The 22647-nt window shown below is 41.1% G+C and overlaps 1 protein-coding gene across 1 annotated transcript in view; it reads right to left on the bottom strand.

Annotated features, from left to right (window-relative positions):
- LOC131945191 (neuroglobin-like) overlaps positions 1–19126 on the bottom strand; it is a 94254-nt gene extending 75128 nt beyond the window's left edge. The window contains exons 1-2 of the mRNA XM_059306218.1: positions 18975–19126; positions 4887–5635 (exon numbers count right to left, since the gene is read on the bottom strand). Of these exons, the coding sequence (XP_059162201.1) occupies positions 4887–5038 (152 nt within the window). The 5' untranslated portion in view covers positions 5039–5635; positions 18975–19126. The remainder of the gene's footprint in view (positions 1–4886; positions 5636–18974) is intronic.
- Positions 19127–22647: the final 3521 nt, after the last annotated feature.

The raw sequence follows: 22647 nt of genomic DNA, 5'->3' as shown, positions 1-22647 counted from the left end.
TCAGACGTTATAGTCAGACGTTATAGTCAGACGTCACAGGCAGACTACAGCTAGGGTACGTATATTTTAGACGTCACAATAAGACGTCACGTGTAAGACGTCCCAATAAGACAGTCAGACTACAGCTAGGGTACGTATATTTTAGACGTCACAGCCAGATCTCAGACGTCATAGGCAGGCTACAATTACCCACGTGTCGAGACATAAGCCACCCATACAACTAGTTACATTGGATTAAAAAATATCCCACTCTATGTGCACCGTGTAAAGTGCACATGCACTGTTCTTTTGTCTGTTGGTTATTTACATCTACAAGTTCCCAACTAATGAAAAATGGCAACACACACTGCCTATGGGAGGGGGTGAGTAAAAGGGTGGGTGGGGTGGCTGAATGAAAGAGGTGGGTGGGGTGGCTGAAGGAAGGCGTGGGTGGGTGGTGGTTTGATTGAGATGAAGATATTTGCCTGAAATAAGGGAGGGGGACAGGGTAAAAGGGGTGGGTGGGGTGTCGGGGGGGGGGGGGGGTAATTGAGATGACGATATTTGACTGAAACTCGGTGTTGACCTATGTTCAGACTTCACTCGCACGATGAAAACAGCCAACAACTGAAACCCACAATGATTTCAGAAACCATCAGAACACCAAAAATCTATAGGCTTACACCCGAGTTGTTTTTTTTAAGCATAACATACAACTAAAGAAAAAACTATATTTTCTATGACAAGGACAGTGTAGTCTATATTATAAGCTTGCTATAGACGGCTGTCAAAGTCGTGATTTCTGTAATCTGTAATCTGTCATGTTTATTTTTAAAAAAAAAAGCCGTCATCATAGGCTAAGTCGTGATTCGATTCTTTAAAATGTGTATTCCCTTTTTCCTATTTTTATTTACGATGTAAGAAATAGATCTCGATATAGTTAACAAAAAATAAATAAACATCGATATAATGTAACTAATACACATTTTAACGTGTCATTGAAGAAAACAATTTAGATGTTCAAACTTCAATAGATGAAATCTTTATTGACAAAGACGACTAAGCCCTCAGAAGCCCTGAGACGTAAAGATTGGCGTTGTTCCATACACAAATTTACCCGTAAAGGTGATCTCCCTTTCCTGATCTGCTTGACTCGAAATCATGGCCTCGTTGTGAATAATCAATACGTCACTTCCGTAATGACACGCGCGACGTCAAAGATGGCTGAACATCCAAACTTCTTTATCCACCCCTCCCCCGTGTTTCATCGTGTTGTCAGCAGAGTGGAGTAAGGAGGGGAGGGAGAGGAGGGAGGAGGGGAGGGGGAGGGAGGAAGGAGGTGGTTCAGGTAACAGGTGAACCGATTACGTCCGTAATGTCAGTCTCGCTGGTAAAGGAAAATTATTTTTGTCTGTTGTGTTTGATGTCTTGTTTAGATGTCACATTGGGTGTCTGGTTTGATGTCACATTCACTGCCATGTATTTGATGTCATATTGCATGCCATATTAAATGTCGCATTGTATGTCATGTATTGGATTTCACGCTGGATGCCATACTACATTTTACATTGGATGCCATATTAAATGTCACATTGGAGGTCGTGTATTGGATATAGGTTGTGACTTTAGATGTCACAGTGGAGGTCAGATTTTGGCTATCCCACTAGCCATGCAGCGCCTTGATTACACTCGGGCAACCCTGGGTCAGATCACTCCACGCATGAAGAATGAGAACAGAGGGCTTTAACGCTAAACCTGTCTGAATTACCTGAGGATGAGTTTCATATCTCTAAGTTTCTGGTTTGTTGCTAAAAGACACAGATCTATACGTTTCTGATTTGTTACGAAATTACCTAAATCTGTGAAATTCTGTGTTTTTACGAAAGGACCCAGATCTGTGAGTTTCGGGTTTGTTACCATAATGACCTAGATCTGGTGCGGATCTTTTTGAACTTACGACAGCCGTTCTTTATAGGCACAATGAAAGTAAATGTTCAGAGGATAATATTTGTAAAAGTAACACACGATAGCATTTGTTTTGTTTATAAAAATCGCATGCATGTACTTATTGAACCAAATATTTGCTCACTTATCCAAGTGTTACCCAAATTATGGGCTCCCCACTCAGCTCCTACTGTCACAAAAGCCAGATTTTAATTGGCTTCACATTGTCGCCCCCCCCCCCCCTCTACCCCACATTAAGCTGTACAAATGCAGGCACACGCTATTCCACATAAAAAATGATTGAGCTTTCAACAAAATAATTACAAAGAGTGACAAAGCCTGCTATTCGTTTTAAACACGAGTTCAATTCTATTATGTCAAATGTTCATCCAAACAAGAAAAAAACAACAACAACAACAAAAATCACAATCTAACAAAACAAACTGTTCGTCATATATCGCAGTTCGTACCCGTCTGCCACCCACCAAACGTGACACACCCACCCTCCAACCGTTACACATAATTACATTAACAGACCAAGAAGCCTCGCTAGACTTGAGACAACATGTTCTCCCATCAACCAAAATCTCGTCCATGTCATGTACATTTCTTACTCCCTCTCAGATTTTTATGTCGCACACAATCTTCTCTTATTTAAAGCACAAGGTCCAGAGCTGTTGGATTCCCCGCAATTTTTTAACTATTTAAAGACGAAATGAAAATCGTTAAAAAAAATGGCTGCACGTATCTAACCCTAATCTCCCCATTAAAACACAATCCGCGCTAATGGCCAAATCACACGAAGCAAGATAAATTAGATATCTTTCATTTTTTTTTAAAATTATAAGAATGACAGCGCTTCGTACTGTCGCATGTTTTGGTTCGCTAAAAATCAGCCCTCAGTTATGTTGTTGCCAGTTTGTCTTCAGTTAAAGTTGTAGCTGGTACCTTACTGCTGGTGTGTGTATTGTGGCGGTATTATGGGTCCTTGCTGTGGTATGTGATGTGTGGCTGTAGCTGGGGCCTTGCTGTGGTATGTGGTGTGTGGTGGTGTGATGTGGCCTTGCTGTGGTATTGTTTTTAATGTGTCTGTGTTTCTGTTTTTAAAAAACTTGTTTGGTTGATGTATGTTTTTGGAAGAGATACCATTTTAAATTTGTGAGTGAGTAATTCAACCGATGAACTTGTGGGGTAAAGAGAGGTGGGGTCCTAATTCATTCGGTTTATCATATTGACTTAAGCGTACAGCAACTCATAATGGATGACACATAATGTGAGTTGGATGTCCACAGTGTTGTGTACTGTCATTATGTCTGTGGCGCGGCCATCGTGCTGTAAAGGGACTTGGCCAGTATGTCATATCGGACTTGGCCACTGTGTCCTATAAAACTTTGGCCACGGTGTATATTAATTTAAGCACACCTTGCTCAAGAATCGCGGTTTTCTCAACAACAGCAACAAATATATTCATTTTTAACTGTCACGTGATGTATTATCTAATTGCAGTATTCTTCTTCTTCTTCTTCTTCGTTCTTAATTTTTAGTGTTGGGAGGGATCGAGCCTTACCTGCCACAGGGTTTTGAACTCAAGACTTTTTTCGAATTTATCAACCATGAGCTTTACCGACTCGACCATGCTTCCATCACAATTAAGGATTACGTGTCAACTGGTTATGCGCCATTGAGGCCATTGACTCCGATTTCAGCCTGCTTTTCATTTTGGATTTGCTTCCATAGCTTTGTCCAACCAAGAACATTGATTTTGGAGTTGTCTCTCTTAGAAGAGTGGCTGTCCCCAGCTAACGAGCCTCATCTGCCCGAGGTTTCGAACTCGAGACTTTTCGGTTTAGCAACCATGAGCTTTACCGACTCGACCACGCCGACCCCATTGCAGTATATAATTTCACACCAGATGCAAATTTAGCCATTAAATAACAGCATATCGCACAGGGCTATTTTGCGTGGGAAATACATTAGCAGAGAACGCTGCTTAATTTATGGCAGGTGGAGTAAGGTAATGCCGCGGTTTTTAGAAAACAATCAACTTATCGAGACATAAATACTACAGCCATTGGTCTGATAACAGGTTATTCATTGTATACACATATACACGTCCTAGGCTAGAGATTTACTTGTTGTATGTTATGGTCGAGTTCAATGTAAGACTGGAAAGGGTAAAAAGATTTTCTGGGAAAATGGTGTATGTTAAAAGCAGTGAGAAGACTGAGGAATTAAGACAAACTGATGGCATAAAGGGGGTGTTGAAATACAAAAGAAAGCGCTGGGTTTTACTAGCAAGTTGATTGAAAAAATTTGGGTTTAAAGACAGAGACCACCTACTTGATGAAGACAGGTCAAGCAGTAAGACAGAGACCACCTACTTGATGAAGACAGTGTGAGGTCATGAGGTCAAGCAGTAAGACAGAGACCACCTACTTGATGAAGACAGGTCAAGCAGTAAGACAGAGACCACCTACTTGATGAAGACAGTGTGAGGTCATGAGGTCAAGCAGTAAGACAGAGACCACCTACTTGATGAAGACAGGTCAGGCAGTAAGACAGAGACCACCTACTTGATGAAGACAGTGTGAGGTCATGAGGTCAAGCAGTAAGACAGAGACCACCTACTTGATGAAGACAGGTCAGGCAGTAAGACAGAGACCACCTACTTGATGAAGACAGTGTGAGGTCATGAGGTCAAGCAGTAAGACAGAGACCACCTACTTGATGAAGACAGGTCAGGCAGTAAGACAGAGACCACCTACTTGATGAAGACAGTGTGAGGTCATGAGGTCAAGCAGTAAGACAGAGACCACCTACTTGATGAAGACAGTTTGAGGTCAAGCAGTAAGACAGAGACCACCTACTTGATGAAGACAGGTCAAGCAGTAAGACAGAGACCACCTACTTGATGAAGACAGTGTGAGGTCATGAGGTCAAGCAGTAAGACAGAGACCACCTACTTGATGAAGACTGTGAGTCCTAGTGTGGGCAGGTCCTGCTTCATGATGTCCCAGGTGTCCTGCACTAGCTGCAGCTGCCGCTGGGTCAGGTACTTGTTCAGGTGCATCACCTCCCCACCATCCGTCAGACACGACACAGGGGCGTTTCCCATTTCAGGTGAATCGTCTCGCTACACGGGAGATATCCTCGCTCAAAGTCTTCTCACACAGAAGATATCAGCACTCACAGAATACGCTGATGTCTTGTGTTGTGAGCAGCTTATAGTCCCAACGAGAGGTTGTTGTGTTGATTTGTTGATTAGATCACGATCAACTCTTACACTCTGTCGTATGGACAACGTATGTCGTTTGTACAGTAGCTAATGTTTGCTTCACGTCATTGCAGAAGGCGTTCATAAAGTCTTTCATATTCATTCTGTTCAGTTTGTACAAATTATAAATTGTATATTTTCTCCAATTTTCATAAAACTGAAGTGGATGTGTTGACTTCTAGATGTACTCTACCTATGTGCTGATAGTCGCTACATGTGCTGCCACCTGATACACAGACTAGTGCATGATACAGTGGTGGCAGTGTTGACACAGAAAACAGACACGTTGAGCACCAGCCAGGTACTAGACTTTCAGGTTCCGAAGCTGCCGGCACCAGCTGTTTACATCGTCTCGACTGTCTTCCTCGGCTAACCGGACACGGCGAGGGTGGGATCGATTTCCCGGTTCAGGGAGTCACAAATAATCAAGACAATCAGCTGTGGAATGAGAAAACAAAATTCCCTTTGTAATTTCCTAACCAAAATAACGGTAATGTTACATAAATCCACTCCCCCCCCCCCCCCTTTTTATCGCGGATATTTCTGGATAACGTGCAAATAACAGACAACCTCTTTTAGCCCGTGACCCGGTCATTACAGTAATAGGGTCGGCGATCCCCCAGGGTCAGCCCAGCGGTCAGTCCTTTGAAATATGGTTAGTTCCAATCTGGCGTTCCTCACTGGAACTCATGGCTGGCAGCAACACACGCGGGCATTCATACAGAGCTCCTTCAGCTAGAGTGGTGTGTCTACACGCGGGCATTCATACAGAGCTCCTTCAGCTAGAGTGGCGTGTCTACACGCGGGCATTCATACAGAGCTCCTTCAGCTAGAGTGGTGTGTCTACACGCGGGCATTCATACAGAGCTCCTTCAGCTAGAGTGGTGTGTCTACACGCGGGCATTCATACAGAGCTCCTTCAGCTAGAGTGGTGTGTCTACACGCGGGCATTCATACAGAGCTCCTTCAGCTAGAGTGGTGTGTCTACACGCGGGCATTCATACAGAGCTCCTTCAGCTAGAGTGGTGTGTCTACACGCGGGCATTCATACAGAGCTCCTTCAGCTAGAGTGGTGTGTCTACACGCGGGCATTCATACAGAGCTCCTTCAGCTAGAGTGGTGTGTCTACACGCGGGCATTCATACAGAGCTCCTACAGCTAGAGTGGTGTGTCTACACGCGGGCATTCATACAGAGCTCCTTCAGCTAGAGTGGTGTGTCTGCACGCGGGCATTCATACAGAGCTCCTTCAGCTAGAGTGGTGTGTCTACACGCGGGCATTCATACAGAGCTCCTTCAGCTAGAGTGGTGTGTTTACACGCGGGCATTCATACAGAGCTCCTTCAGCTAGAGTGGTGTGTCTACACGCGGGCATTCATACAGAGCTCCTTCAGCTAGAGTGGTGTGTCTGCACGCGCGGACATTCACACAGAGCTAGTAGTGTGTCTACAAGCGGGCATTAATACAGAGCTCCTTCAACTAGAGTGGTGTGTCTGCACGCGGGCATTCATACAGAGCTAGTAGTGTGTCTACAAGCGGGCATTAATACAGAGCTCCTTCAACTAGAGTGGTGTGTCTGCACGCGGGCATTCATACAGAGCTCCTTCAGCTAGAGTGGTGTGTCTGCACGCGGACATTCATACAGAGCTCCTTCAGCTAGAGTGGTGTGTCTACACGCGGGCATTCATACAGAGCTCCTTCAACTAGAGTGGTGTGTCTGTACACGCTCATTCATACAGAGCTCCTTCATCTAGAGTGGTGTGTCTACACGCGGGCATTCATACAGAGCTCCTTCAGCTAGAGTGGTGTGTCTGCACGCGGACATTCATACAGAGCTCCTTCAGCTAGAGTGGTGTGTCTACACGCGGGCATTCATACAGAGCTCCTTCAGCTAGAGTGGTGTGTCTACACGCGGGCATTCATGCAGAGCTCCTTCAGCTAGAGTGGTGTGTCTGCACGCGGACATTCATACAGAGCTCCTTCAGCTAGAGTGGTGTGTCTACACGCGGGCATTCATACAGAGCTCCTTCAGCTAGAGTGGTGTGTCTGCACGCGGGCATTCATACAGAGCTCCTTCAGCTAGAGTGGTGTGTCTGCACATGGGCATTCATACAGAGCTCCTTCAGCTAGAGTGGCGTGTCTACACGCGGGCATTCATACAGAGCTCCTTCAGCTAGAGTGGTGTGTCTACACGCGGGCATTCATACAGAGCTCCTTCAGCTAGAGTGGTGTGTCTACACGCGGGCATTCATACAGAGCTCCTTCAGCTAGAGTGGTGTGTCTACACGCGGGCATTCATACAGAGCTCCTTCAGCTAGAGTGGTGTGTCTACACGCGGGCATTCATACAGAGCTCCTTCAGCTAGAGTGGTGTGTCTACACGCGGGCATTCATACAGAGCTCCTTCAGCTAGAGTGGTGTGTCTACACGCGGGCATTCATACAGAGCTCCTTCAGCTAGAGTGGTGTGTCTACACGCGGGCATTCATACAGAGCTCCTTCAACTAGAGTGGTGTGTCTGTACACGCTCATTCATACAGAGCTCCTTCATCTAGAGTGGTGTGTCTACACGCGGGCATTCATACAGAGCTCCTTCAACTAGAGTGGTGTGTCTGTACACGCTCATTCATACAGAGCTCCTTCATCTAGAGTGGTGTGTCTACACGCGGGCATTCATACAGAGCTCCTTCAGCTAGAGTGGTGTGTCTGCACGCGGACATTCATACAGAGCTCCTTCAGCTAGAGTGGTGTGTCTACACGCGGGCATTCATACAGAGCTCCTTCAGCTAGAGTGGTGTGTCTACACGCGGGCATTCATACAGAGCTCCTTCAGCTAGAGTGGTGTGTCTGCACGCGGACATTCATACAGAGCTCCTTCAGCTAGAGTGGTGTGTCTACACGCGGGCATTCATACAGAGCTCCTTCAGCTAGAGTGGTGTGTCTGCACGCGGGCATTCATACAGAGCTCCTTCAGCTAGAGTGGTGTGTCTGCACGCGGGCATTCATACAGAGCTCCTTCAGCTAGAGTGGTGTGTCTGCACGCGGACATTCATACAGAGCTCCTTCAGCTAGAGGGGTGTGTCTGCACGCGGACATTCATACAGAGCTCCTTCAGCTAGAGTGGTGTGTCTACAAGCGGGCATTCATACAGAGCTCCTTTAGCTAGAGTGGTGTGTCTGCACGCGGGCATTCATACGGAACTCACCCAGCAGAAGCATTGTGTCTGGTGTACACTGCACACTCAGATACTAGAGAATACAAGTGGAAACCTCGTGTAGACTACCCAAGTTACAATCACAGACAGGTGGTTGGCCACTAAAGAGTGTCATGTCACAATTACCGCAGCAGGTCAGAGGGGGGAAAACTGTTTGATACACTGTTTATGACGTACCACACCTCCAAAACTTACATAACAAAAATTACATACATCAGTCAACTATTTAATTCGTGCTAAACAACTTACATCCATGTATCCGCTAGAGTAATACAGACACTTATATTGTCCAGTAAAGTAATTAACATGAACATGTATAATGCCGTTAAACTAATTAACATAGACAGCCATGTACCCATTAAACCAATTAACATGTATTAATATTCAGCTATCTATCAATTAGCATAGAAACTGGTGTATTAATTACTTTAATTACCAGCCAGAATAAAAAAAAAACTCTGAACGTAAAGCCGAGCTCTCTATCTAGAGCATTGACGCTGTAGGAATCGCCTTAACACGATAAGGCGACATTTTTATTGAGCTAATTAACTGGCTCGTCTACCCGACCTAGCAGCTGGGAATGGAAGTTACAACAGTTGTAAGGTAGTGTAGTGTAGGTGTTGTAGTACTGTGGTCTACGTCAGTGTTGTCTATGTGCTGTATTTCTGTGATCTACGTCAGTGTTGTCTAGGTGCTGTAGTTCTGTGATCTACGTCAGTGTAGTCTAGGTGCTGTAGTTCTGTGGTCTACGTCAGTGTTGTCTAGGTGCTGTAGTTCTGTGATCTACGTCAGTGTTGTCTTGGTGCTGTAGTTCTGTGATCTACGTCAGTGTTGTCTAGGTGCTGTAGTTCTGTGATCTACGTCAGTGTTGTCTAGGTGCTGTAGTTCTGTGATCTACGTCAGTGTTGTCTAGGTGCTGTAGTTCTGTGGTCTACGTCAGTGTAGTCTAGGTGCTGTAGTTCTGTGGTCTACGTCAGTGTTGTCTATGTGCTGTAGTTCTGTGGTCTACGTCAGTGTTGTCTAGGTGCTGTAGTTCTGTGGTCTACGTCAGTGTTGTCTAGGTGCTGTAGTTCTGTGGTCTACGTCAGTGTTGTCTAGGTGCTGTAGTTCTGTGGTCTACGTCAGTGTTGTCTAGGTGCTGTAGTTCTGTAGTCTACGTCAGTGTTGTCTAGGTGCTGTAGTTCTATGATCTACGTTAGTGTTATGCACTGCACCTATGAAAACGTAGTTCTTAAATATACTTTCTCGCAGCTTGTACCGAGGATTATATATTTTTTTTTCTTGCCAACTCGCACATTCATGTTATGCAAAACGAATATCTAGGTCAATTACTTTATCTTTCGTACTGATTTACTTTTCTACAACATTATCTACCTTATTACATAATCTACCCTACTACGTCATCTACCCTACTATGTCATCTACCCTACTACGTCATCTACCCTACTACATCATCTACTCTACTACGTCATTTACCCTACTACATCATCTACCCTACTACGTCATCTACCCTACTACATCATATACCCTACTACATCATCTACCCTACTACGTCATCTACCCTACTACATCATCTACCCTACTACGTCATCTACCCTACTACATCATCTACCCTACTACGTCATCTACCCTACTACATCATCTACCCTACTACATCATCTACCCTACTACATCATCTACCCTACTACGTCATCTACCCTACTACATCATCTACCCTACTACGTCATCTACCCTACTACATCATCTACCCTACTACGTCATCTACCCTACTACATCATCTACCCTACTACATCATCTACCCTACTACGTCATCTACCCTACTATGTCATCTACCCTACTACATCATCTACCCTACTACATCACCTACCCTACTACGTCATCTTTCCTACATCGTCATTTTCCCCACTATGTCATCTACCCGTCTACGTCACGTATCATTGAGTTTCACCAAGTATGTCAACAGTTGTAAACAGTTGTTAACAGTTTATTCCTGGATTGTTGTAGTGGTTGTAACCCACGAGCTTCTTCCACCCTCCCACCCCCTCCCAGTCTGAATATCTGATGAGATCTTGAATCTAACACGAGCAATGACGTCATTTGGTGGTGAGTTACCAACAGCGCGTGATAAAAAAAATCATCCAATAAACTTTACGCCCATTGTGTTGGTGAAATTATTTTCCTAGAGTAAATAAATATCGGGTTGATAGAGTTTTAAAATAAAGTCAAAGAGAATCCTGGGTAGTTTGTTGTTTTGATAAGGTCATCGTGTTATACTGTGGGTGGTCTACCTTGAGTTGAATAAGAAACTATGGCAATTCTGTTTTGTACATATTAATTTACATCGGATTTACGCTAAAAAAATTCCCTTTCAAACCTGACAATCCATGTAAGATACAGTATATGGAAGAGAAATTACACATGTAATGTAACAGAAATTACACCTGTAAGATGGCAGTTACATAAGCTACGTGCAGACGCGTATGTAGCAGGTGAGAGTGAAAGAGTAAAGGGTAGCGGCACAATGTTTATATTTCGGTAAGGAAGGTGGAGGTAAAATCTTGTCGAAGAAAAAATCATCAGATAAACATATGCAGAAAGAGAGGCGGGCTGTCAACAATGTAGACGTCACGCTAGAAGAAATCTATTACAACACCTAACTAACATTGGCAGTGACGCTACAACAACAACGGCGGGAGGAAATTGTTTGCACATCCTATTATGTGGGAGAATTCAGTCCGCAGGGAGGGGATTACAACAGCCGATTCAATCAGTGTTGCCCCCGGGGACGGGCCACCTTGTTTAAAAGGACAAACACGGGCTTAATTTAGTCCATCTCTTATACACCTGTTTGGGCCCGGCAAGGTTCGCCATGTAAACAGAAGTAGCGGATGGTAAAATTAGAATTATGGGGAGTCTTCTATTTACCCACATCAACATAGCCTCACCTTATATACGACTTACGGGATCAGGACTTTCCTCACTGTTAATTAACCCCCGGTCATTTCTCCTCCTCATTACCCATGTATATTACTCCCCTCACCAAAAAAAAAACCCCTGCAAAAACGACATTACCCCGGTCATTTAAAGATTGAGATACGGAATGGAATAGGCTAAGGATAATAAATGGAAAGGATCAAAGCTAATGTTGAAATTAGGGAAAAGGACTTGGCAAAAGATATGCATAGTTACAATCATCATACACAAATACCCTTATTCATATTTTACCACATAGGCCTACACATTTCGTTTATTCAAATAAAAACATTTCCCACACAAAAAATAAAGGCACGTAAATATACACATACATTTACACCTACATACATGTTCTACGTCCCCCCCCTCGTTCATAAAATTGTCATCCAACAATTATGTAAACGAAACCCCGCTTTGACCAATGATTAACGATATTCCATCTTACGCTATAATAAGTCCTATCAAGCCGTCCCGTTCAACCAAGTTTAACATACGGTTAACTTCACCAAACGAAATGTTAACTTCGGCATTTTTAGACTGAGGTAAAGGTAAGTTATTATCTGACCATGGCTGTAATCATGAAGCCTAGCTATAGAGAGAATTTTGGTGTCTGTATAGCCATACAGAGAGGCTTTTGGTGTCTGTCTAGCCATGCAGAGAGACTTTTGGTGTCTGTTTAGCCATGCAGGCTAGCTATACAGAGGCAGTTCTGATCTATTATTTGTGGATTACATCTTTGACGTTGAAATGAGGTTGCAACAGGGAAAATAAAGTAAAATAAAAAAAAAAGATTAATCCTATCAGTCGAAGATTTCAAATCTTATTTAAATAAACTCGGACACAAGAAAAAAAAAATCGAAGCTAATCTGAATTAGTGTTGGCCGTCAAATCAGCAGAACTAGCGACCTGCCCCGCTGTTCTTTACATGAGGTCTTACGTAGCTAACATTGAGTGATGTACTGGGAAATGGCTGTAGTCATTCGTTTGGCTCGTAAATTAAAATTTGTGTTTATATTTACAGATCCCTAAATAAAAGCATGAGGGTTTAGTTTGTGGGGCTAAATTTAGGGTTATTTAACGGATGCTATTTGTCGAAATTTTTTATGGACGCAGAAATTTTTGGTTAACTTACTAAAGGATTTGCTTGGCTAATCTTACTTGTACATTCAAACACACACGTATATATATATATATATATATATATATATATATATATATATATATATATATATATATATATATATATATATATATATATACCCAGATAACTAAAATTATGATTCGAAAACCAATCTCAAGGTCCAAATGTAATCAAGTGTGATCTGACGCATCAACAGTTAACCTACCTCTCCCCTCCCCGTATGCCTACCCGTGTAGTCGATCGATTATCTCCCTCTTCAACACAACTTAGAGATCACCGCCCGGAGATTATTTATTAGGTTTACCGCCCTTGCCGACCCGCCTTCTAGATTACATCACCACATCGCTTCTCCATTTCACGGTCAACCTCTTGCTGACCCACATCTACCGCCGTTTCGCCACTATACTACTCACTTCCGGTCTCACTGTTTTTAATTAGCCCACAATGAGGCTCAGACTGTGATTACACCGGATGTGACTTATCCGGGTCACTGCAGATATCGGTAGACAACACTTTGATGGAGATATAATTTTTTTCCAAGAAACGTACAAAAAAAAAGGGTTAATCATATCAAGGGAGAGAACTCCGAAATTAAAACGACCTTGGGGATTGTTTTTTTTTTTATGGATAAAGGAATGGAAGAAAATCCAGAAAGAAATGCAGGCTGTCAGCGGATGGCACATTACACGCTACCATTAATACTTTTTTTGTGTTGGAGGCAATTCCTTTCAATTGTACACTTCCGAAAAAAAAAAAGAATAAATTACTTAACGCGTTAGTTCTAACTAATTAATATATTAATTACATTGTAACATATTTTGAAAGCACATCATGTTGATGGGTTTCTTCTACACAGTTCTTATCCATATCTTATTACAATTAACTTGTTTTTGTTTTAGCACTTATTATTTTTTAACATGGGACGGCATGAACTAAGCGGTAGAGCTCTAGGCTGCTAACCCATGTTAGAGAAAGTAAAGGCGACTAGGCAAAGTACTGACCACACCTCTCCTTCATAAGCCGAGGTTAAAAAAAAAACATGAACTCTACTTCATTTGCCCAATGGATATCTAGGTCTAAAGAGGATTCTTTACTTTTAACTCTTAACATAAGTATCTATATTTGGCCCCGAGTGGAGAAAGTTCAAGATTTGAGAAAAACATGTGGGGTTTGATGTATAGGGAGGGGGAGGGGGGGATTGTGGACATTAAAAACAGATTCCACCCAAGTTTTTACTCGCCTTATCGCGGCAAGGTATGGGGATCAGATTTGGAGAAACCTGGGCTTAAAAATGGCCCCCCGTCTTGTTTTTTCAGCCCTCCGACTAAGACTATCGTTAATCGAAACTCATTCCAACAGACGCCGGCTCTGGCGACGTGTCCGTAATGGCGTCCCTTTCACTCCCGTCTCTATAGAACTCTCCGGCCCGAGAATTTCCATCCTCGCACCAACACTACGGGAAGGTTTTTTTTTTCTTAACGCAAGAACCATGTTCTTACGCCGCCCTGATTTCTCTCCCCTCCCATCCCGCAGCCATGGTAATGACGTAATTTCAACTTCCTTAAAAACTATTTTTAAAACTTAGACTAGGTCACTAGACGCCATTTTTTTTTAAAGATAAAGTTACTTGTATGTTTCAAATTGATTCCGCAAGACGCCCTCGGAAGAAAAAGATTGAGAGTCACTAGCGCCTTTCTTCCCCTCAGACTTTCTTATCCAAGGATGACGCGCGTCAAGTAATGAAGCAAATGAGGCGTAAAGACAACAACCCCCGTCGTCTGTATCTCCGAGTATGGTCACGGGTCATTTACCATGCTGGATGGTGTCAAGTCATTTTTTTGTTATATTTAATTTGTTTTTCTTTTTAAATTAAATTTGTTTTTGTTTCAGTGTCGGCAGACCAAGGGGGAAAACCCTGTGACAAGGAAAGTTGAGAGAGGTAATTACGGGCCTTGAATGTTTGTGTCTGTGGACTGAAAGAGACAAATACTTGATGACGTCGGCCCACAAGAACCAGAAATAGTGGACTGGATGAAATCACATAAATTACAGCTCATTAGATGATTGTTGTTGGGCTTAAAGAGAACTTGAACCGTACTTGACGTCTAAAATTCAAGAGGTCGTCGAAATAGAAAGTCGATGAAGTATAATGCCATAGAAATTAAAGGTCATAGAAATTTTAAGTCCCAAAAATAGAAAGTAAAAAAAAAAACAACTTAAAGTAGCAGAAAATTACTGAAATTTTAAGTCACAGAAATAGAAAGCCAAAGAAATTTAATAATTTGTATTAGCAAAGTAAAATTAAATGAACGCTATTTGTTCAAATCCATTAAACGCATTCATTGTGTTTTAATGCATGCCAAGACAAGCACATGGCAAGAAAAACACACAACAAGTCAAACACACAACAAGACAAATACATGATAGGACAAACACAAACACATGACAAGACAAACACATGACATGATAAAACATGACAAGACAAACGATACCATCGTGTTTTGCAATACCATAAAATCCAGCGATACCATCATGCCCAACGATACCATCATGCCCAACGATACCATCATGCCTAACGATGCCAAGGAGAGGTTGAGGGCAGTTTTTGAAAATATTTGAATTGATAAACTTATTCTAAACGGCTTTTCAACGGCTTATATTCGATACAAAAATATAAAAACGAGAGTAATCGATGGTTTCCAAACGGATTTCATTTTTACAAATTTAGCTATAATTTTATCGCTTGCCATATTTTAAAAAAATAATTTTTCAAAACCTTAGTATGATTACATAGACTTTTCATGTCTATACCGTATGCATCGCGATACCAAAATTACGATACCGACATCTCTAGCAATATTTTCATGTCTATACACCATGTCTTGCGATACCACACGTCAATATATACCATCATGTCGAACGATACCACACGCATAGCGATACCATCTTGTCCAGCGATACCACCATATCTAACGATACTATTCTTACGGTACCAACATCTCTAGCGATACCATCATCTCTATACACTATCTTTATCTACCTAATATTTGAGGCGGTGAAATACGCGAGACACGTGGTATATACACGACACGACTCGGATAAATCGCTTGACATTTACAACCGACAACACAATTACCCGGCGTCTCTACCGAAGACATTCGTCAGAAAACAATTTACTTTTTCATCTACGGCGTTGAAATAACAGTGGACGTCTAACATCGCTGGTACGAAAACAGAAGTCCCAACAAAACTCGGGCGTGCTCGGAAATGAGCAGTGATCCTGGTCTAGGGAGGATCAGTCGGCGAGTCTCTAAATAAAGCCAGACGTTGAAGTTAGTACTCACCCTCGCTGGCTCTCATTCAAAGCTCACGTGCAGTGATGGCCAGGATGGTTATTCAACACTACACGTGGTGGGGGAAGATAAAAAAAAATCTGGCTATTACATCGCCAACATGGTCGACGGTAGTTGGTGAGTTGTCTGTAAACAAACGAGGTCAAATGAGGACAGGTGTAGGAATAATGCTGAGTACGGAATAAAGCTGATCAGAGCTTGATGGCTCAAGCAACGATGTGCTGCGTACTGAATAGAACTGATCTGAATTTAATGGCACAAATACGGACTAGTGTAAGACTAATGCTGGGTACTGAATAGAGCTGATTTGAGCTCAGCTGCCCAACGCGAATGGGTTTAATACTGATGACGGGAACTGATTTAAGCTGATCCGAGCTTAAGTTTATTTTAATTTTTAAGATACACTGTTTAAAAAATGTGCACAAGTGTACAGCAGTTTCTTCTTTCTGATTTATTTAAATATCAATGCAAGAATTAAACAAAATCTATGATACAATACGTTTGTGTTTGTCCTAACACTCAAGACTTTCACGCGGTAGTGTAGGTAAACCCATGCCCCGATAAATATGATCCAAGCGCTGAAATTGTTTACATAAAAATAACTCAGTTTTAGAAAACAAGGTCACAAGTCTAAAAATATAGGATTGGTAACGCATTGGTGAAACCCTTGTAATACATTTTGTCAGACTTTCTTCTATCCCCGCGGCAACTCGCGGGGACGGGCACGCTAAGACGGGCTTTTAAGACTGGGGAAAACACAGGTTTCTTAAATAGTATGCAGTTTTTATAATTGGGGCTGTAAAATTTGAATTTGATATTTTAACTATGTGTTTATTTCGACTAAACATTTCTATTTAAAATAGAGTAGAATTATGAATCTAAAATCAAAGGAATTTTAAAATTGGAAAATAAGAGTAATTTTAACTTTTTAGAATTTATGTTTTGTAAATAATAAATAATGAACATCATTTTTGTGTACGTTATTTCTCTTTTTTTTAAAATTTAGAACAATTTTTCCGATTCTAGTTTGGATGGTCTCCATTGGTTATTTAAATGAACCATTACTAAATTGATTTATCAATATAACAATCTTGCATATGTTATATATGTTTATTTATATCAGTATATATTTGTATTGTATATTTATGTTAGTTCTTGGCACCGCGCTTAACACAAGTCGGCGCCTCTGTGTTAAACACCTACTTAACAGCAACTCCGGTCAGTAAACATTTTATATTTTTTTAATGTAACAAAAGAAATAACAGAAGAGTACAGGGACGAAGCTTATGAATGGTGGACCTTAAAGACCTGGCTCCAATTACTCAGTTCTAATGGGCACTCAACATGAACCAAGAAGGTTTTTTTTTTAAAGCGACCGGTCATTGAACTGGCCGCTCCACTATAGGGACAGTCACGATCTGTTTGTCTCAATATCTGATGTAGGCCTACACGCCGTGATGTAAAGAGCTGTTGGTCTCAATATCTGATGTAGGCCTACACGCCGTGTTGTAAAGAGCTGTTGGTCTCAATATCTGATGTAGGCCTACACGCCGTGATGTAAAGATGTTTGTCTCAATATCTGATGTAGGCCTACACGCCGTGATGTAAAGACGTTTGTCTCAATATCTGATGTAGGCCTACACGCCGTGATGTAAAGAGCTGTTTGTCTCAATATCTGATGTAGGCCTACACGCCGTGATGTAAAGATGTTTGTCTCAATATCTGATGTAGGCCTACACGTCGTGATGTAAAGAGCTGTTTGTCTCAATATCTGATGTAGGCCTACACGACGTGATATAAAGAGCTGTTTGTCTCAATATCTGATGTAGGCCTACACGCCGTGATGTAAAGAGCTGTTTGTCTCAATATCTGATGTAGGCCTACACGCCGTGATGTAAAGAGCTGTTTGTCTCAATATCTGATGTAGGCCTACACGACGTGATGTAAAGAGCTGTTTGTTTCAATATCTGATGTAGGCCTACACGACGTGATGTAAAGAGCTGTTTGTCTCAATATCTGATGTATGCCAACACGCCGTGATGTAAAGAGCTGTTTGTTTCAATATCTGATGTAGGCCTACACGCCGTGATGTAAAGAGCTGTTTGTTTCAATATCTGATGTATGCCAACACGCCGTGATGTAAAGATCTACTCGTCTAAATATCTGACGTATACGCCGTGTTTATAAAGACCTTAATGTCTCAACATTGACTTACTTGAAGAAATTATATTGGAAGAGAAGATGGTTCTCGTTTTATATTTTAAACAAGAAGATAAGCATTATTACAAATTTCCTACAGCAAAGATTTTACAATTTCTAAAGTAAATTTCAAGTAATGTTCAAAACAATTTCACAAACTAATTAGGAAGAAATGCTTTATTTTTTCTAGAGATAGTATATTAAACTGTCATAATTAATGTACATGAAACATTTCGGGCAGTTTATAAAGTATTGGTATACAACATCAAATCAACGACGTTCTTTTGTAGGTTAAGCGCGGGCATCTTATCTCAATAAAAATAGATTATTGGCATTTTGTAAATTTAAAAACTCTAAGGAAAAATGATAACCACACCCAACTGTGTATCCACACAACTGAACGTCTACACAACTTTAAATCCACACAACTGAACGTACACACAACTTTATATCAACACAACTTATATCCACACAACTTAATGTCCACACACAATTTAATGTCCAAACACAGCTTTATATCCACATAACTTTATATCCACACAACTTTATATCCGTACAATTTTATATCCACACACAACTTAATGTCCACACACAACTTTATATCCACACAACTTTATATCCACACAACTTAATATCCACACATAACTTAATGTCCACACAACTTAATGTCCACACACAACTTAATGTCCACACACAACTTAATGTCCACACATAACTTAATGTCCACACATAACTTAATGTCCACACGCAACTTAATATCCACACACAACTTAATATCCACACACAACTTAATGTCCACACACAACTTAATGTCCACACACAACTTAATGTCCACACACAACTTAATCCCCACACACAACTTTATATCCACACACAACTGTAATGGACAGTGCCACTCACCTACTGCAGGCATCCACCGAGCACCGGAAGTGGATGACCGTCTAATGTCTTACCCCGAGGTTCTGTAATCACCGGCCGGGACACATGCTCTCCTGGAAGTCCGCACTTTTTAACACTGACATCCGCAACTCTCCGCCCGTCTCCGTATGCGAGTAGCGGGCCCTGCCAGACGACTGGAGTGCGAGTAGCGGGCCTTGCTCGATCGGCTCGCAGCACTGTGACTTGTTCCCTCCCTTTTGTTATTCCTGTTTGATTCGTTCTTCTGCACTGATTTTCTTCTCTCGTCCCCCGCAATCGTCGTAACTTTGATTGTCTCTTGTTATTCAAAAAACAATTGTTAAATCAGACGCTGATTAACTTTCTGCGGTTGTGTTTGAATTTATCGACAGTGGAGATCAAAGGCTAAGTGAACAAAGTCAGACTATTACAAGATTACTTGACAAGTCGATACATGACCTACAGAAATTATTGTCCTGAAGCTTGATTGTGCAATTTTATTGACTTCACTTTTTATTGAATTCACTCGTCAATTCTTTGACTCGCATTGTCCAAATTATGGTTTTCCTAATTCATAATGTTGTGATTATCGCTGTTGCCGGTATTATATTGTCCTCATTATCTGCTTATGTTGTCCATAAAATTAATTTATAAGAAAAATTGTCAATAAAATATGAATTTATTTAATCTGTATACAAAGATATCACCAGTTAATAAAAGATAGCGTAGTTATAACTTTAAAGTAATAAATAAAAATAAATACAATTAAAAATTGTAATAATTGTATACTAATTAAGAAAAATAATGATTGTAATATACTGAACACTGAACAAACTTGATTACTAATTAATATCTTTCTAATCTTATTTTCAAGATTTCGTTTACATTACGTTTATACCACTAGATCAGTTGAGGTTATACCACTTGCGGTGTTTGAGGTTACACCACTTGGTGTGGTTGAGTTTACACCACTTGGTGTGGTTGAGGTTACACCACTTGGGGTGGTTGAGGTTACAACACGTGGGGTGGTTGAGGTTACAACACTTGGTGTGGTTGAGGTTACACCACTTGGTGTGGTTGAGGTTACACCACTTGGGGTGGTTGAGGTTACACCACTTGGGGTGGTTGAGGTTACACCACTTGGGGTGGTTGAGGTTACACCACTTGGTGTGGTTGAGGTTACACCACTTGGGGTGGTTGAGGTTACACCACTTGGGGTGGTTGAGGTTACAACACTTGGTGTGGTTGAGGTTACAACACTTGGTGTGGTTGAGGTTACACCACTTGGGGTGGTTGAGGTTACACCACTTGGGGTGGTTGAGGTTACACCACTTGGGGTGGTTGAGGTTACAACACTTGGTGTGGTTGAGGTTACACCACTTGGTGTGGTTGAGGTTACAACACTTGGTGTGGTTGAGGTTACACCACTTGGGGTGGTTGAGGTTACAACACTTGGGGTGGTTGAGGTTACAACACGTGGGGTGGTTGAGGTTACAACACTTGGGGTGGTTGAGGTTACACCACTTGGGGTGGTTGAGGTTACACCACTTGGGGTGGTTGAGGTTACAACACTTGGTGTGGTTGAGGTTACACCACTTGGGGTGGTTGAGGTTACACCACTTGGGGTGGTTGAGGTTACAACACGTGGGGTGGTTGAGGTTACAACACTTGGGGTGGTTGAGGTTACACCACTTGGGGTGGTTGAGGTTACACCACTTGGTGTGGTTGAGGTTACACCACTTGGGGTGGTTGAGGTTACAACACTTGGGGTGGTTGAGGCTACGCAACTGCCTGTGTTTTGGAGAGCCTTGACCCTCTTTCTCTAGTCCAAGAAACGGGATGATGCTATTTTATCCTGTGGTCATCTCTCTTTTATGTCTCCTGCTAAAAGTTGAGTCCACACTACCATCACACATTCGGGATGTCTCAATAGTAGGTCTAGACCCAAAACTGTGTGTTCACATAAACTTTATAGGCTCTTAGTAAGTTATAAAAACCTTATTTGCTGTTGGTAAGTTATAAAAACCTTATTTGCTGTTGGTAAGTTATAAAAACCTTATTTACTGTTGGTTAGTTATAAAAACCTTATATGTGGTTGATAAGTTATAAAAACATTATATGTGGTTGATAAGTTATAAAAACATTATATAATGAACACTGGATGAGTAGCAATATATTTCAAATATTACAATTTATTACTCTACTTTTAATTGTAACATTAATTTTCAACATAGACCTACGGTCTAAACACAATACACACATAAGTTATATTGAAAACAAACGACCGTCTAGATTTACTTACTCTTGCCCAGTGATATTGGAGTCAGTGTCCATCTGGACCTGAACACACTAAAGAGTCACTCCTAAAGGTAGGATAACTCCTGACTCATACACCGGCGTCATATAATCCAATGATCCATATAGGCCTACCCATCAAAGATGGCCATTTTCCTCAATCTCTAATCAATCAATTTGTGTCCCAACTCTACTGATTTTTAAATGAGTTACTGTCCTTACTCCCCTTACTTTTCGCATTCATCAGCAAACGCATCTTGCCGTGCATCCATCCCAAAATTACTACACATATGTTAATTAATTAGCCATAAACATATTTTTTTGTTTCATACGTGACATCATTAATGTGTGCCTAAAACAACATTTTCTTAATCTTTCATTACAATTTATTGCAGCGATACCTATTAGCCTACAATATTTTCGTTACAATGATTAAAACGTATTCAGTGAATCGATTCCTATGTGTAGTTTATAGTTTCAAAAGACTCAATAGCATCCTAACAATCCTTAACGATCATTGATTTATTAATTTATTGTTCAATAAACAAGCAGAGCTGGAAACGCAATATTAATGTCCTAACTAGACTACCCGTCATCCCTTGGAGGACTAAGTAAGTCATATTACAGCTCTACACATAGTGCAGATTCTCTCCAGTAGCCAATCAGACAAACAAACAAATAAATATTCAAACATGTAAACAAACTTGAGTTTTAGTAGTCTTTAGATGACAGTACAGTAACACTTCAATTATCTCCCTTTTATTTTCAGATAAACTTCAACAGATGAATTCGAAATGTGTACAAATTATCGTAGTTCAGTATAGAACTATTGGTAGCTAGAGTATTATAACACATTATATGACAGCACTAACATATCTTACCACATATATATGACAGACCTAAAACATGTTAACTCATTATTTGACAGCCGTCACACATGTTAAAAGATTCTAAGACAGCAATAACACATGTTAACACATTATTTGAAAGTCGTAACACGTGTTAACACATTATTTGACAGCTGTAACACATGTGAACACATTATATGAAAGCCTTAACACATGTTAACACATTATATGAAAGCCTTAACACATGTTAACACATTATATGAAAGCCTTAACACATGTTAACACATTATATGAAAGCCCTACAACATGTTGACACATTATTTGAAAGCCCTAAAACATGTTAACACATTAAAATGGAAGTCCTATTAATTGTTAACACATTATTTGAAAGCCTTAACACATGTTAACACATTATATAAACAAACCTTACTCTATAACTTATAATAAGATACTGCGATGCAATGAAAAGCAATGCAAGGTGCGATGTTTATTTTTATGGTTCCAAAATCTATAGCGATGAAGGAAGGAAGGAA

The sequence above is a fragment of the Physella acuta genome, unplaced genomic scaffold, assembly GCF_028476545.2.
Source record: "Physella acuta isolate Inbredline_101_S28 unplaced genomic scaffold, ASM2847654v3 ptg000531l, whole genome shotgun sequence".
NCBI classification, from domain to species: domain Eukaryota; kingdom Metazoa; phylum Mollusca; class Gastropoda; family Physidae; genus Physella; species Physella acuta.
This window is presented reverse-complemented; position numbering and strand designations above follow the sequence as displayed.